Source organism: Candoia aspera, chromosome 2 (genome assembly GCF_035149785.1).
Source record: "Candoia aspera isolate rCanAsp1 chromosome 2, rCanAsp1.hap2, whole genome shotgun sequence".
Lineage (NCBI taxonomy): Eukaryota > Metazoa > Chordata > Lepidosauria > Squamata > Boidae > Candoia > Candoia aspera.
In genome coordinates, this window is record NC_086154.1 from 198,183,555 (window position 1) to 198,199,000 (window position 15,446).

A 15,446-nucleotide genomic window follows, 5' to 3' on the forward strand; every position below is an offset into this window, starting at 1 on the left:
AATGGGTTGCAGATTTGCTTTGATATTAGTAGGTTGGCATGTTCACATTGAGGTCTACTATGCACACACTGAGAACTGGTAAAGACCATGAAGTATTCTGGTTTTTCCCCATCTTGGCACTGTCCAGCTATATTGAACTAATATCCCATCATCCTTAGCAAGCCCTGAGAGTTTTGGATTGGAGAACAATTTATAAAGCATGCAGTCCCCAAGCCAGGAACCACTGATGTTTCCCCAAAACATCAGTGCTCAGAGCATGAACACTTTGAGACTTTCCTCTCACATTCTGTAAATAAAATATATTCCAATTCTACAATGTCTCATGCAGTTCTCAAAAATATTTTGAAAACCATTGATTTCTACTTCTGCCAAAAGATGATACGAATAAATTACTCCATCAATAACTCATTGGAATACACTCTTGGATCTTTCACAGAATCATAGAGTTGAAAGATACCAAAGAGGCCATCTAGTCCAACTCTTGCTTAGAGCAGGATCTACTACAGCATCCTGATAAATGACCATTCAGCCTCTGTTTGGAAACCTCCAATAAAAGAGAACTCACCACTTTGTGTGGCAACCTGTTCTACAGGTAACAGTTCATGCAGTCAGGAGTTCCTCCTGACATCTAGCCTGAATTTACTTCCTTGTAGTTTTAACCAATTGGTCCTGGCCCTGGTCCTGGCGCAGGGCTTGGTACCATATTGTAATTTAAATTGTTTTAAATTTTAATCAAACAAGGTAACAAATTATTTCTAGCACTGTTCAGTTTTAATCACAATGTTGAGTACTTTGTAAATATTATATATTACTACTCAGATAAAATAAAATTTTCTTAAAAATAGCAATCCTTTCTTTTACAGAAGAAACTTATCTCATTATTATTCTCCAAATGTTCTTCACTTACTTGACAATACTTTCTGGGACATTTACATATTCCATTGGAATTAGTTCATTAAGATCTGCCAAAGTGTTGACATACTGTATCTTACTACTGAATTTTGAACTGAAACACAAAAAGCACAATTCACCGGTTAAGCAATATGGATCTATAAAATTTAGCTCCATGTTAACTAACAAGCTGCTGAATTACAGGCTGGGCTATAGATGATCTTAGCTATATGCATAATATTGATATGGTACATTTTCAATGTTTAGATTACTTTCTTAGATTATTTCAGTAATTTTCATACGAACCTCATCTAAGGTAACTTACTTAAGTTTACCTTACTTACCTTACTTTGTTAGGTGAGATCTAGGCAGGGACTTCTTCACTCTCAGTTCACGTATTTCTTGCATTACCACTACAGTGCTTCTTCTGCAAACATTTTTTTCACTAACATACAGTATATTCTAAATAAATGATTGAATTCAGGATTATCAAATTATGGGTTGGTAACCCTTGGGGGCTCATGAGGAGCTTAGAAGAGGGATCACAGCATTATTTTAAACCTGATCAGCTTGTACAGATAAAGAATGAGCACTCACTTTGCCTGCACCAACCCACACAACATAGATTATTCTGTGATAATGTGATACATAGGTTAAAATGAATTTTTATAAGTAAGTGGTAAGTTTACTCCTTGTTAGCTTTACTCATGGTGAAGTTACACATTTATCACAATAGCACAAAGTTAAACCAGAAGCTCCTTCTTTAGCTTTCCCACTTGCTTATCTCACAATTAAAGCAGTTTCTGATAATGCGAAAGGTCAGCATTTCAAGTAAGTCTGAAAATGATACCTTATAAAAGGCCGTGTCACAGCTAGAATTGTCCTTATAAACCAAGAGGGGTGAACTATGATGAATAATTTCAAATTCTTCCTTAATCTGTTTAAAAAGAAAGGTATTTTAAGTCATCACAATGAAATTAATTGGTTGAGAAAAATGAAAGTCATATGTTCATTATGTATAGCCACTGTCCCACACTGATTCACACACTTTTGGCATGCAATCTTAAATGTATTATTTCTTAAACTCCAGAGATACTCAAAAGATACAGCTTGCATTTAAAGAGAATGGGGCAAGAGGATTTAAAATAATAAACAGACCAAGAAAGATAATAGTTAGAAAACGTAAGTGATCCACAAACCGCCTGTCAATCATCTGGTAGCATCTTTTCATCCATCCAAGTCCTGGCATCCTTCTCCTTGGGGTTGCTCCATTTAAGTAAACAATCATATAGTCTTCAGCAACCATGAGCTCCAAAGTACTTATTACATATCTCAACAAAAAGAAGAAGAAGAAAAAGAAGTGGGGAGAAACAAGCAATATTTTCACAAGCATTTTTTTTCCTTTTAAGGCTCTATGCTCTAGCACTTAAGCAATACATAGTTTCCAGAAACAAAATTAGCAACTGAGGGAGTGTAATTCCACCTGTATGCTAAGTAACTACACAATATAGGTCAAACTGTCACTCCTTTGGGAGTGTGATATATTTAAATAAAAAGCCCATGCTAATTTTATTCTTCAGTGTATGAAAACTACAGTACAAGTAAATGTCTGTGCTCATTCCCATTGCCAGGGAATTTAGGAGCATTTCCAGGACAGGATGCAAGGCAAGCATACAGTCCGGAAATTCAAACAGAACTCTTGACCTATGTGGCTTTTCCACAATCAGAGATTACAGTTTTATTATGGAATTATATAGGACTTCAGTAGAAGGTTAGGGGCAGCTCAGGTAAAACTTTCTTTAAATATTAAGGCTCAATTCACTCTTAGCAATGGCAAAACAGGAATCACTTCCCCATGGCTTCTTTCCACTAGTATATTTTAATTGTATTTTCCTTTCTTTATAAAAACCAATACCTGTTTGACTCAAAAGGACTAAGCATCAAAGAAACATATTGCCATGGCTTTATCTCACTTTTAAACTCTTAATGAAAATCATCTATTCCACCACATGAAAGAGTTTTACTACAATGTTTCCACACTCACAGAAAAAGGTTTTCCATGACGTAGGTATAATCTGTTTGACTGCTATCCGGTAGAAAACATGCAGCAAACACAATGATGGCGTTCAAGCCATCACCATAGTATCCTGTGGAGTCAAAAATACATGTCTCACAAACAATTCTTAACATGACAGAATTGGCAAGCCTCACCAGGAACTGAAGCCACCTACCACCAATTGCCTATTTCAGGGCCAGGTGGTATTGCTCTGCTAAAGCGTGTTGGGGAGGGGACCAATACAGAATAGTGGCATACTAGCTGACATTTTAATGAGGGAGAGAAACCTGGGAAGCTAAATGCAAAGTATTCAGCAGCACTGAACCACAGACAAAGCTGCCCCCAAACCTGAGTGTCTCATGACATCCTCCTATTTGATGTAAGAATGCTCAACAACGGAGATTTTCCCAGTGAGCTTTCTCACTTGGAGAATTGATAGTCGCATCTATTCTAAAAGTCTCAATTTAAAATAATTCTAGAATTAGCAAACCCTAATAAGTAGGTAGATCGAAGAGAGTAAATGAAAGAACTGAAAAAACAGATGCTAGTTGTAAAAGGCTTGAACTCATATAGTTCTGCTATGCCTACAGGTCCTTGGCCAGAACCATAGGCCAGTTAGCTCATCAGGCAGCCCACAAGAATTGCCTAGACCTGGATGAAACTATTAATTAGGTATGTTTGCCGCCTTCAGTTATTTATAAAAATAATAAAGGTGGGATAGAAAATAAATAAAATAAATAAGCAGGCTGACATAGAGATATTGTTGGTATGAACCACTGCTACACATTGGAGATGTAACACTCCATATCAGGGCTAAATTCCAACAGTTAAAAAAAACACAGAAAAAGGAAGGCCTTTTTCTCTTTCAAGGACATACTGCATTTGTACAAAAAGACACCTGTTTATTACAAAATAAGTACAAAATCCTAGTCTCAGCATATCCAAACCCTACATTGCAGTATATTGGTTTAAATGGGGCGTGGGGAGGAATTTGCAGTCATAGACATCATTAAACCATACCTTACAATAGCTCCAGTAAATCTGGCTATGCTTGGGATTACACATTGTATTAAACCATTATTTTCTCAACCATGAATTGTTGAACAAACCACAACGGCTGAATTCACACATCATACTAAGCTACAAATCAAGGATAAGCAACTTTTCTAACTGAGGATTATGGTTGACATTTGAGTGGTGTGTTGGAGATGCACTGGATTTAATTAAAAACAAATTAATTAAATCTAATCAGTATAATTACATTACTCTCACTTTTTAATTATTTCTCCTTTGGAGACAAATTTGAGAGAGGTTCTGAAGGCTGTCCAAATAGCTTTCAGGTGCATATGCTGTGATCCTTTGCCATAAACCATGGTATACAGACTACAATGGCTGGTTTCACACCACATACTAAATTCAGAGCAAACAGTCTGCATGATATAACGTTCCCACAATATACAGCCCTAGAGATGTACCATGAACACTGAATAAATTGTGTTTTCTTTAAGCTCTGCCTTTTCTTTGTAACCATGAATAAGAGATCTGGAAAGTAGAGCATATCATGCCCAGGATAAAGTAATTTAATGACTCATCAACCCACATATTTCATATGAAGAGTATTCTGTTGTTATAGCTAATTTATGGAGTTTTCAATAGCCAAAGAATTCATTCAGTATCTCACAAATTCTGTTTATTCAAAGGAAACTTATTCTAAATTTTATTTCAGGTGCACAAGACCATTTACAATTAAGGTACTTTCAAATTAATTTTGAAATTAATTTTTGTAATTACTCCACACTAGTATAATTAATAAATCAGAATTATTTTCTGTACCTCCATGAGAAATAACCTTTTTATAAGGTTCAATTGCTTTCATATCAATCCTCTGCTCCTGGTCTCCAATAACAACAGTTCTCCATAACCTGCTGTCTTCCCGTTCTTCTTCAGCAGTATATTCTGGGATGGATTCAGATTCCTCTTGAGAAAGTTCTTTAATGGCTGGTTGCTCTTCTGAAAATACAAGAAAAGAGAATTTAAATAAGCAGTTTTTGATATAAGAAAAACCTGCTTTAACCAGTAACAAACCTGAATTTCTGAGTTCCACTCTGAAATCAGTTGTATGATTAGCTAAATTACACTATTTTCAAAAATAAGGGTGCATGAATACGTGTCCTTCCTCCTTCTTTTCAAATTTAATTGTAGCACTCCATTTTCTTCTACCAATGCAAATGAATGAACAAAAATTCTTAAACAAAAATTGTATTTATTGTTGTGTTACATAGTGGAAAAGAAAGACAAAAGAAGATTGACAGTTCCCTACAGTTAAAAAACAGACAATTTTCAAGGTACCATATCCCTTCCACTGCAAATTTTCCATAGGAACACTATTAAACAAAAACAAGAAAGCAAAGGAAATCAGCCACCAAAACAAGTGGTAAATCCAAGCAGAATAAAAACCAGCAATTGGATGCAACTTCACAACATCTGAACCATAAGCTACTTAGGTAGAATATTCTTTTCTAAAAGCTTCTAATATTAGAGCAAGAAAGGTGACCCTTTAGATGTTACTCAATTCCAACTCCAATAGCCTCAACTGCAAGGATGCCTGTACTGAATTTGAAGAATTTACTATTTTCCTACACGTTGAATCTGCTGTTTTGAATCTTCAGCTTTCTGTTGACACTTTCCCTGGGAGCTGCCTGTTAGCATACTTTTCACTTGTGTCAACATCTTTTGGAAATTTTCCATTAACTCTTATTTTCGCTAGTCAAGTATCTAGGGGGTGGCATAATCTACTGCCTGAAACATGGAGGATATCAAGCAGACTTTCTCAGAGTTCCGTTGTGAGTTTAAACAGATTTTTAAACAGATTCATTTCAATTCCTGTCAAGCTATTATGCAAGATATAAAGGACATTGTAGAAAACATCAGCTTTAAAATGTGTCATCTGGCTGGGGATTCTGTGAAAGAAGTTGAGGAGCTCAACAATGATAGAAGTGTTTCTACTGACAGCAAGATTGAGGCTTTTGCTGACAATGACCAGACTGTGGAACTGAAGGAATTAAAGGGACAGTTCAAATTGCAAACCATAAATGGAATTGTTTTTCTGATAAAAAGTTATGGGAAGGAAGAGGTTTTTTTTATGGGAGATTTTCTGCTGAGAAGTCAGAGTTTTTAAGGGGGGCTGTTCGGCTGCTTGATTTTTTTATGAAAAATGTGCTGTGTGTAATGTGGAGATACGTGAATGCTTTGATATATTTTGAAGTGGGGTAAGGATTTAAGAATGTTCATTTTGATTGATTTTAAGGCTTGTTTGACTTCATACTCTTCTTTAATGACTTGGATTAAGATTAATAAAGTATAAACAATAAATGCTTGGTTTTAGGTTTAATAGAATTAAGATTGTTATAATTGCAGTTTTATTAATTATACAGTAAGAGCAGATAATTTACATGTTTTTAGTTTGCTCTTTATTATAGTGGACAGAAACGTATAGAACAGTGGTAGGAAAGAAATAATTAAATAAATGTTGCTTTTCGGGGGGAAGTTGATTTAGAGATTTATATATTTCTTTTTCTTTTAATGTAAGAGGAAGAGGCAATTGTGTTTAGTGATTTTTATAATTTGCTAATGGAATGATTTATAGAAATAATGTGACTTTGGTTTGATATAGAGTAAGGGATTGATTATGGAAATTGCTGTATATTCTTGCTGTTAAAAGTCAGAAGTCACCTCTTTATGTAATCTTTAGAATTTTTTTTCTTCTGTTTTCACAATTTTTAGTTTTTTTCTTTTTGTAAGTTTTTTTTTTGCTTTTTTGTAGTTTTTGTCTTTGCTTTAAATCTAATAAAATTCTTATTAAATAAATAAGTTTTATTTCCACTTAACTAAGAATACAAAGATTTTCTATTCTAATGTGACCTGACATTAATGGCTTTGAGAACTGCATGCTGCTTTGTCAACATTAATGTGCAAAACAGGAACACTCTGCAATCAAGAATATGAAGTTGATGTTGTTGTTGTTGTTTATTCGTTTAGTCGCTTCCGACTCTTCGTGACTTCATGGACCAGCCCACGCCAGAGCTTCCTGTCGGTCGTCAACACCCCCAGCTCCCCCAGGGACGAGTCCGTCACCTCTAGAATATCATCCATCCATCTTGCCCTTGGTCGGCCCCTCTTCCTTTTGCCTTCCACTCTCCCTAGCATCAGCATCTTCTCCAGGGTGTCCTGTCTTCTCATGATGTGGCCAAAGTATTTCAGTTTTGCCTTTAATATCATTCCCTCAAGTGAGCAGTCTGGCTTTATTTCCTGGAGGATGGACTGGTTGGATCTTCTTGCAGTCCAAGGCACTCTCAGAATTTTCCTCCAACACCACAGTTCAAAAGCATCGATCTTCCTTCGCTCAGCCTTCCTTATGGTCCAGCTCTCACAGCCATATGTTACTACAGGGAACACCATTGCTTTAACTATGCGGGCCTTTGTTGTCAGTGTGATGTCTCTGCTCTTAACTATTTTATCGAGATTTGTCATTGCTCTTCTTCCAAGGATTAAGCGTCTTCTGATTTCCTGACTGCAGTCAGCATCTGCAGTAATCTTTGCACCTAGGAATACAAAGTCTTTCACTGCTTCTACGTTTTCTCCCTCTATTTGCCAGTTATCAATCAAGCTGGTTGCCATAATCTTGGTTTTTTTGAGGTTTAGCTGCAAGCCAGCTTTTGCACTTTCTTCTTTCACCTTCATCATAAGGCTCCTCAGTTCCTCTTCACTTTCAGCCATCAAAGTGGTATCATCTGCATATCTGAGATTGTTAATGTTTCTTCCAGAGATTTTAACTCCAGCCTTGGATTCCTCAAGGCCAGCTTGTCGCATGATGTGTTCTGCATACAAGTTGAATAGGTAGGGTGAGAGTATACAGCCCTGCCGTACTCCTTTCCCAATCTTAAACCAGTCTGTTGTTCCGTGGTCTGTTCTTACTGTTGCTACTTGGTCGTTATACAGATTCTTCAGGAGGCATACAAGATGACTTGGTATCCCCATACCACTAAGAACTTGCCACAATTTGTTATGGTCCACACAGTCAAAGGCTTTAGAATAGTCAATAAAACAGAAATAGATGTTTTTCTGAAACTCCCTGGCTTTTTCCATTATCCAGCGGATATTGGCAATTTGGTCTCTAGTTCCTCTGCCTTTTCTAAACCCAGCTTGTACATCTGGCAATTCTCGCTCCATGAACTGCTGAAGTCTACCTTGCAGGATCTTGAGCATTACCTTACTGGCATGTGAAATGAGTGCCACTGTTCGATAGTTTGAACATTCTTTAGTGTTTCCCTTTTTTGGTATGGGGATATAAGTTGATTTTTTCCAGTCTGATGGCCATTCTTGTGTTTTCCAAATTTGCTGGCATATAGCATGCATTACCTTGACAGCATCATCTTGCAAGATTTTGAACAGTTCAGCTGGGATGCCGTCGTCTCCTGTTGCCTTGTTATTAGCAATGCTTCTTAAGGCCCACTCAACCTCACTCTTCAGGATGTCTGGCTCTAGCTCACTGACCACACCATAAAAGCTATCCCCGATATTGTTATCCTTCCTATACAGGTCTTCTGTATATTCTTGCCACCTTTTCTTGATCTCTTCTTCTTCTGTTAGGTCCTTGCCATCTTTGTTTTTGATCATACCCATTTTGGCCTGGAATTTACCTCCAATGTTTCTAATTTTCTGGAAGAGGTCTCTTGTCCTTCCTATTCTATTGTCTTCTTCCACTTCTGCGCATTGCTTGTTTAAAAATAATTCCTTATCTCTTCTGGCTAACCTCTGGAATTTTGCATTTAATTGGGCATATCTCCCCCTATCTCTGTTGCCTTTTGCTTTCCTTCTTTCTTGGGCTACTTCTAGTGTCTCAGCAGACAGCCATTTTGCCTTCTTGGTTTTCTCTTTCTTTGGGATGTATTTTGTTGCCGCCTCCTGAACAATGCTGCCAACTTCTGTCCAGAGTTCTTCCGGGACCCTATCTACTAAGTCCAGTCCCTTAAATCTATTCTTCACCTTCACTGCATATTCCTTAGGAATATTAGTGAGCTCATATCTAGCTGATCTGTGGGTCTTCCCTAATCTCTTTAGTCTGATCCTAAATTGTGCAAGAAGAAGTTCGTGATCTGAACTACAGTCAGCTCCAGGTCTTGTTTTTACCGACTGTACAGATGTCCGCCACCTTTGGCTGCAAAGGATGTAATCAATCTGATTTCGGTGTTGTCCATCTGGTGAAGTCCATGTATAAAGCCGTCTCTTAGGTTGTTGGAAGAGAGTGTTTGTTATGCAGAGTGAATTGTCTTGGCAAAATTCTATCAGCCTGTGTCCTGCTTCATTTTGTTCTCCTAGGCCATACTTACCTGTAATTCGAGGTGTCATTTGACTGCCCACCTTAGCATTCCAGTCTCCTGTGATGAAAATAACATCTCTTTTAGGCGTGTTGTCCAGTAGGTGCTGCAGATCCTCATAGAACTGCTCTACTTCAGCTTCTTCAGCATTTGTGGTTGGGGCGTATATTTGGATCACTGTGATGTTAGATGGCTTGCCCTGAATTCGAATTGAGATCATTCTGTCGTTTTTTGGGTTGTATCCAAGCACTGCTTTAGCCACTTTACTATTAATTATGAAGGCTACTCCATTTCTTCTGTGGTCCTCTTGTCCGCAGTAGTAGATCTGGTGGTCATTTGATGTGAAGTGGCCCATTCCAGTCCATTTCAGTTCACTGACGCCCAGAATGTCTATCTTTAATCTTGACATCTCACCAATAACCACATCCAATTTGCCCTGGCTCATAGTTCTTACATTCCAGGTTCCGATGGTGTGTTGATCCTTAGAACATCGGATTCGCCGTTCACCACCAGCACCGTCGGCCGCTAGCCGTCCTTTCGGCTTTGAGCTAGCTGCGTCATCACGTCTGGGGCTAGTTGAGCTCATCCTCTGTTCCTCCCCAGTAGCATTTTGACCATCTTCCGACCTGGGGGTCTCATCTTCCGATGGTATACCGACATATCTCTGGTTGTACTGATCCATTTAGTTTTCACGGCAAGAATACTGAGGTGGGTTGCCATTACCTTCCCCAGGGATCGCATTTAGTCTGACCTCTCTGTCATGACCTTCCCGTCTTGGGTGGCCCTTCACGGTTTAGCTCATGGCATCATTGAGGTGCTCAAGCTCCAGCACCACGACAAGGTAACGATCCTTTGCTGAAGATGAAGTTGATATTTGATTTTAAATAATTTTCATGCTTCAAAATTCATTTGATTACATAATAAGAAAGGTAATAATTGACTGCACAGATACATTAGTGATACTGAATATACAAAATAGACTATAATCCAATAAAATCCATAAGTCCACATGCTTTATTTTCTTCTTTTAACAGATAGAAAAGAAAAAGGGGGAAAGGAAAAGGAAAAAAGAACAAAAAAGGAGAAAATATATTCACCCTCTTTTTAAAAATAAATCATTGAACTTTTACCACATGAAATAATATTCATTGGTTCTTCCATTACACTGATAGCAGGATCATCAGCAATAAGCAAACACATATTTGTGATTCAAGACCATAAATCTAGGATAGCTCTAACTTTCCAGCAATGAACTATGATCATTTTTGCTCTTCTACAGGACTGAGGAATCCATAATTCATTATATAGTAATAAATAAATTCCAAGTTTTTGGTAACTGTAATAATCTTTGTAATACCATAACAACAATCTTACGGCTATCAAATCAAAATGAAGCATTAATACAAGCCCATATTTACTGATGAATAAGCGTACCCTCATCCATTTAATCCTTCTAACATAATGAAGTAAATAATCAACATAGACTCATATCTGACTTCAAAGATGTAAATATGGATTGTCTGCAGGAACAATATAATTTGTGGAAAAAACATTGGAGAACTGAGTATTATGAAGAAATTATATACAAAATGGTAAAAAAATACTTCTCTGCTGGTATAGCATGATGCAGAAAGAGAGAAAACCATAGTTCTAAACAAAACATATATTAATTTTAGGGTTAGGGTTAGGTAATATATAGGTATCATAGCTGCATACTAAAATGTATCATCCAAAGATTATACTTGCATCTGGGATCTTTATAAATAACTGAACTAGAAATACTATTTTCCTTACTATTACAGTATTTCCTGGTGTCCAATTAACCAGATAAATCATCTAGTCTTTCGAAATGATTGTACCCAAATAACCAACAAGCTTCCAACTATAACACTGGCTCTACAATTTGACCACAATCTTTTTAATATATAGTAGCATGTTCTGCTTTTCCTTAGAGCTGTTTAATCTTATACTGCCTATCTATCTTCATGAGTTGACAGCTAAGTTCCTAGAGAATTGTATTTCATGCCAAAGTGTACCAAAAACAATACAATAAACACACATAGGTGACCACTGCACATTCACTTTTACCAAATTTAATTCATTACCATGTCCAGCATATTCTAAAGAATCTGCTTCATCTGGTGTGTCAAGATCATCTACATTGATATCAATTTCATCTGGAGTGTCCAGGTTATCATCAGAAAGGACAGATCCTTCACTTTGGTCCAAAGAGAGATTGATATTTGGAGCAGTGAGCTTTATCCTTCTGGGATGAGAGCCATTAAGGTCTAGTGAATTGGGAGGTTCTAAATAAGCATGAAGAGACAAGAATCTCTGTTTTAGATTAAAACTATTACTCTAAATAGCATTTAAATTAATTTAACTTTTGAAAAATGTACTCAACCTATCAAATAGTTTTGTTAATGTGACTTCAGAAAACAATAAATAGGACTAGGTGAGGTGGCATGGATTCACCTTGATGAAGAGCTTCATGATATGGAGGGAATGCAATTCTCTTTGTTAGTACAAAAAGGCAATATATGTTTCAATTAGGTGCTTCTCAATACTTCATCTCCATTGACTGGTATCTGACTTGAAGCCTCCACCAGCTACAGCAAGGACCAACAGAAGCAGGCAAAGTGAAGTAACACAGCCACTTCACCCTTAGAAATGCAGTGGGCTGCTTCATTGCAGCCTTCATTATCACAAAGCAGTCTTATGAAGACCTGGACCTAATAAATAATAGCAGATACAGATGATACTGTATTTGCAATTCAGATATGGATGAAATTTCAAGGACCAAATGCAGCTGCCAGCCTACTGAAAGGAGCCTGTGCCTATTTTTTGTTAATTATGACAAGGCATCAGTTCCCTCTAATTAATAGAGCAAATGTAATGATGAAAATTTTATACACAGTTGTAAAATCCCCCATCCCTGATGTTACTAATATGTCTTTTCCTGGAACACTGTCACTCAAATCCTGGGCAGTTGCCATTTATATCTTCCCTGATCTTGGATGTAATACAATGGCTGAGAAATAGTCTAATATGTCAAAGACTTCTTTTCTAACTGCTGACACCTTAGGCAGCAATTTTAATTGTGTTGTTTTAGCTGGTAAATAGAAGCTAAATCTGTACAGGCTGAAATCAAGAAAGTGCAGTGTAGCTAATTATCATACGAAGCAAGTTCATTTGCAGCCTAATGAAACTAAGCACAGTAGAAAGTGGATGGAGGGCTGCAAATGATGATCAAGGGAACTATGGAATTAATTAAATATCAAGATTAACCCTTTTTTTTACTTCAAATAAATAGTATTATCACAGTACAGAAATAGCTCACTCAGTGAATAATTAAATGCCTCAGAATAAAAAGATAATTAAAAGGTAGACTTACCAGGTCGCATTTCTATTGCAGTGGAATCTAGCATGGCCTTATTAAGGATGTCCATTCCCACATCCTCTGGTACTAGTCTAAAACATGAAGATAAACACATATGTTAACATTTTCTGTATTTGAGGAATTACAGCATTCTAAGTAAAGCTCTAACTGCTCTCATTCTGCCCGAGAGGAAACAGATGCAGAATCCTGAAGAATTTTGAAGAGAATCTGGCTTTGTTAAAGAATACAGACTCTTTGAGGAGATAATCAAAAGAGATTGAGCTGTCTCCAAAAATCACCATTTGCATGCAAAATCAACTATTATTTTTCAGATAATGGAGAGAAACCCTGCCCTGGAAAATCCTGCCCCAAATGAGAAATGTGATTTTTTCTGAGCTTAGAGAATAGCCCTGCCAGTTGTCTCTTTGTACAGAGGAATAATAATGGCATTATTCCAGTTGTAATGAACCATTGCCGTCTCCATGCAGATCAGATGTTAAACAAGACGCACATCCTCTCCATATGCACACTACATCCATATGTCAACATCTCTCCAGTTACACCATCTACACCTGCAGCCTTATCAAACACGAATCTTGCAAGGAAGCATACCCATCTTTTAGTGGATGCAGCAAGCACCGCCTAGACCGCTTCCCTAAATAATGGCCTTACAAGTTATTTCATGTTGCTGTCTGGATGAAGATTCATCTGTGGCATCCAGTCCACAAAATCCAGATTTAACTCACTATTTGACTGTACATGAATCCAAAGTGAGAGCTATTGCTGAAGCAAGACCCTAGAATTTTTGTAAGTAAATAAGATAGCTTTAAAACTTAGTAAATTAAAGTTTCCAGAGATTTATGCCCCCTAGGATTTTGTGATAAAAACCATTACAGAATAATGAGCACTTTTAGATTAGTACTAGCTGTTCTTAAGACCATAAGACCAGGCTTGGGTCTTGCCCAAGGCCTATCCAGTCCAGCACTCTGTTTGATGGTGACCGACCAGATGCCTATGAGAAGCCCACAAGCAGGAGTTGAAGGCACATCTGCTCTCCTGCTCTTCCTCCCCAATAATTCTTGATATTAAAACACATGGACAAGGTATTTCTTTATCAAAACAAGTGGATTTATTCTTTAATATAAATGTTTTTAGAAGTGCCTCTTTGCATGACATAAAAAAACCCTTTTAAGCTCAGCCACCTCTCCCCCAATTACTGTTTTTTAAAAAGTTCTCTTGGCTCAAATAGCCTAATTCTCAAAGCCACCTTCCCCCCCCCCCACCCACTGAAAACTCCAAAACCTCTCTACCTGCTTCAAATCCTTTATTTTTATTACTTTAGACCAGGGTTTCTCAACCAGAGTTCCGTGGAGCCCTAGGGTTCCACGAGAGGTCACTAGGGGTTCCCTGGGAGATCACGATTTATTTAAAAAATTATTTCAAATTCTGGAAACTTCCATTAAAGAGGTAAGTTTCATTCTTTATTTTTAGTTTAAGAATGCTGTTAATGCATATATACAGGCCTACACATAAAACAAATGTAATAATTTTGTAACTTCTGGCCTATATTTGAGCCTGAATGTGCAGGGGCTTCCTGAGGCCTGAAAAATATTTCAAGGGTTCCTCCAGGGTCAAAAGGTTGAGAAAGGCTGCTTTAGAATAATCCAGGGAGTATTTAAAAATAAATAATATAATGGTGAAAAATTTACCTGAAGTACCACAAACTAAAAAAAATTCTATCTGTTGTAACACAAATGTTCCTTTGTCTGACTATCAAAAGCTTTAACTTTTACAAAGCACTTCCAAGGACAGAGTGACAAGAATCAACATAAATAAATAAGACTGCTCCCAAACCCAGATTCTTCTAAGGCTCCTTAGCCTACGAATTCTAATGTCAACCTCTTCTCTTTTTGTAGACCAAGATGGCACCATGACATGATCACCCGCCTGGAGCGAGAAAGAGAAAAGCTAAGGCAACAAGAGAATCTGAATTAGGCAAGTAACATGGTACTTTAGAGAAATATGTAATTGTTACACAGAAAAAGAAAAGCACCTGATACATGAGAACTACTGTAGATGCAAATGCTAGGCTTTTTGGAGAAATTGTTTCACATAAGCATAGCTCCTAACAGAAAACTGTTAAAGTGCACCTTATGCTTGCTGGCCTGGGCTCTCAAAACTCCAGGGCCACACTTGACTATGACTATATAGTCCTCACAGATTTATACACTGCATTTTGTTCTTCAAAGATCTCACCTGCCTCGTTTTGACAATCTCAACTTTATACAAAAACAACTTTCTCAGTCTTTCCCTTTCTCTCAGCCCATTTACTATTTCTTCATGCTTTTTTTTTTTGCAATCATTCATTTTCTCCATATGACCAAGCACTTCAACGTACAGGTAGTCCTCAGTTAATGACTGTAATTGGGGTCAGCAACTCTGTCACTAAGTGGTATGGTGTTAAAGCAAAAAATTGCATGACTGCTCCGACTTACGACAGCAGTTCTGGTTGTGGTTGTTAAGCAAATCATGCAGGGTCATTAAGTATGATGTCACGGGACAGTGATGTGTGACTTCCTGCCAGCTTCTCCACTGACTTTGCTTGTCAGAAGCCAGCAGTGAAGGTCACAAATGGCAATCACGTGACCATGGGATGCTGCGACTCTTGTAATTTTACATAGGTTGCCAAGTACCCAAATCACAATCATCTGCCCACAGGGATGCTGTAATGGCCACAACTTCA

The 15,446-nt window shown here is 37.4% G+C and overlaps 1 protein-coding gene across 1 annotated transcript in view; it reads right to left on the bottom strand.

Moving 5' to 3' along the window:
• Nucleotides 1-15,446, bottom strand: part of PRUNE2 (prune homolog 2 with BCH domain) — a 123,072-nt gene that overhangs the window by 11,505 nt on the left and 96,121 nt on the right. The window contains exons 10-16 of the mRNA XM_063295162.1: nt 12,719-12,795; nt 11,430-11,630; nt 4,781-4,957; nt 2,936-3,038; nt 2,091-2,222; nt 1,742-1,828; nt 908-1,006 (exon numbers count right to left, since the gene is read on the bottom strand). Coding sequence (XP_063151232.1) covers nt 908-1,006; nt 1,742-1,828; nt 2,091-2,222; nt 2,936-3,038; nt 4,781-4,957; nt 11,430-11,630; nt 12,719-12,795 — 876 coding nt within the window. The remainder of the gene's footprint in view (nt 1-907; nt 1,007-1,741; nt 1,829-2,090; nt 2,223-2,935; nt 3,039-4,780; nt 4,958-11,429; nt 11,631-12,718; nt 12,796-15,446) is intronic.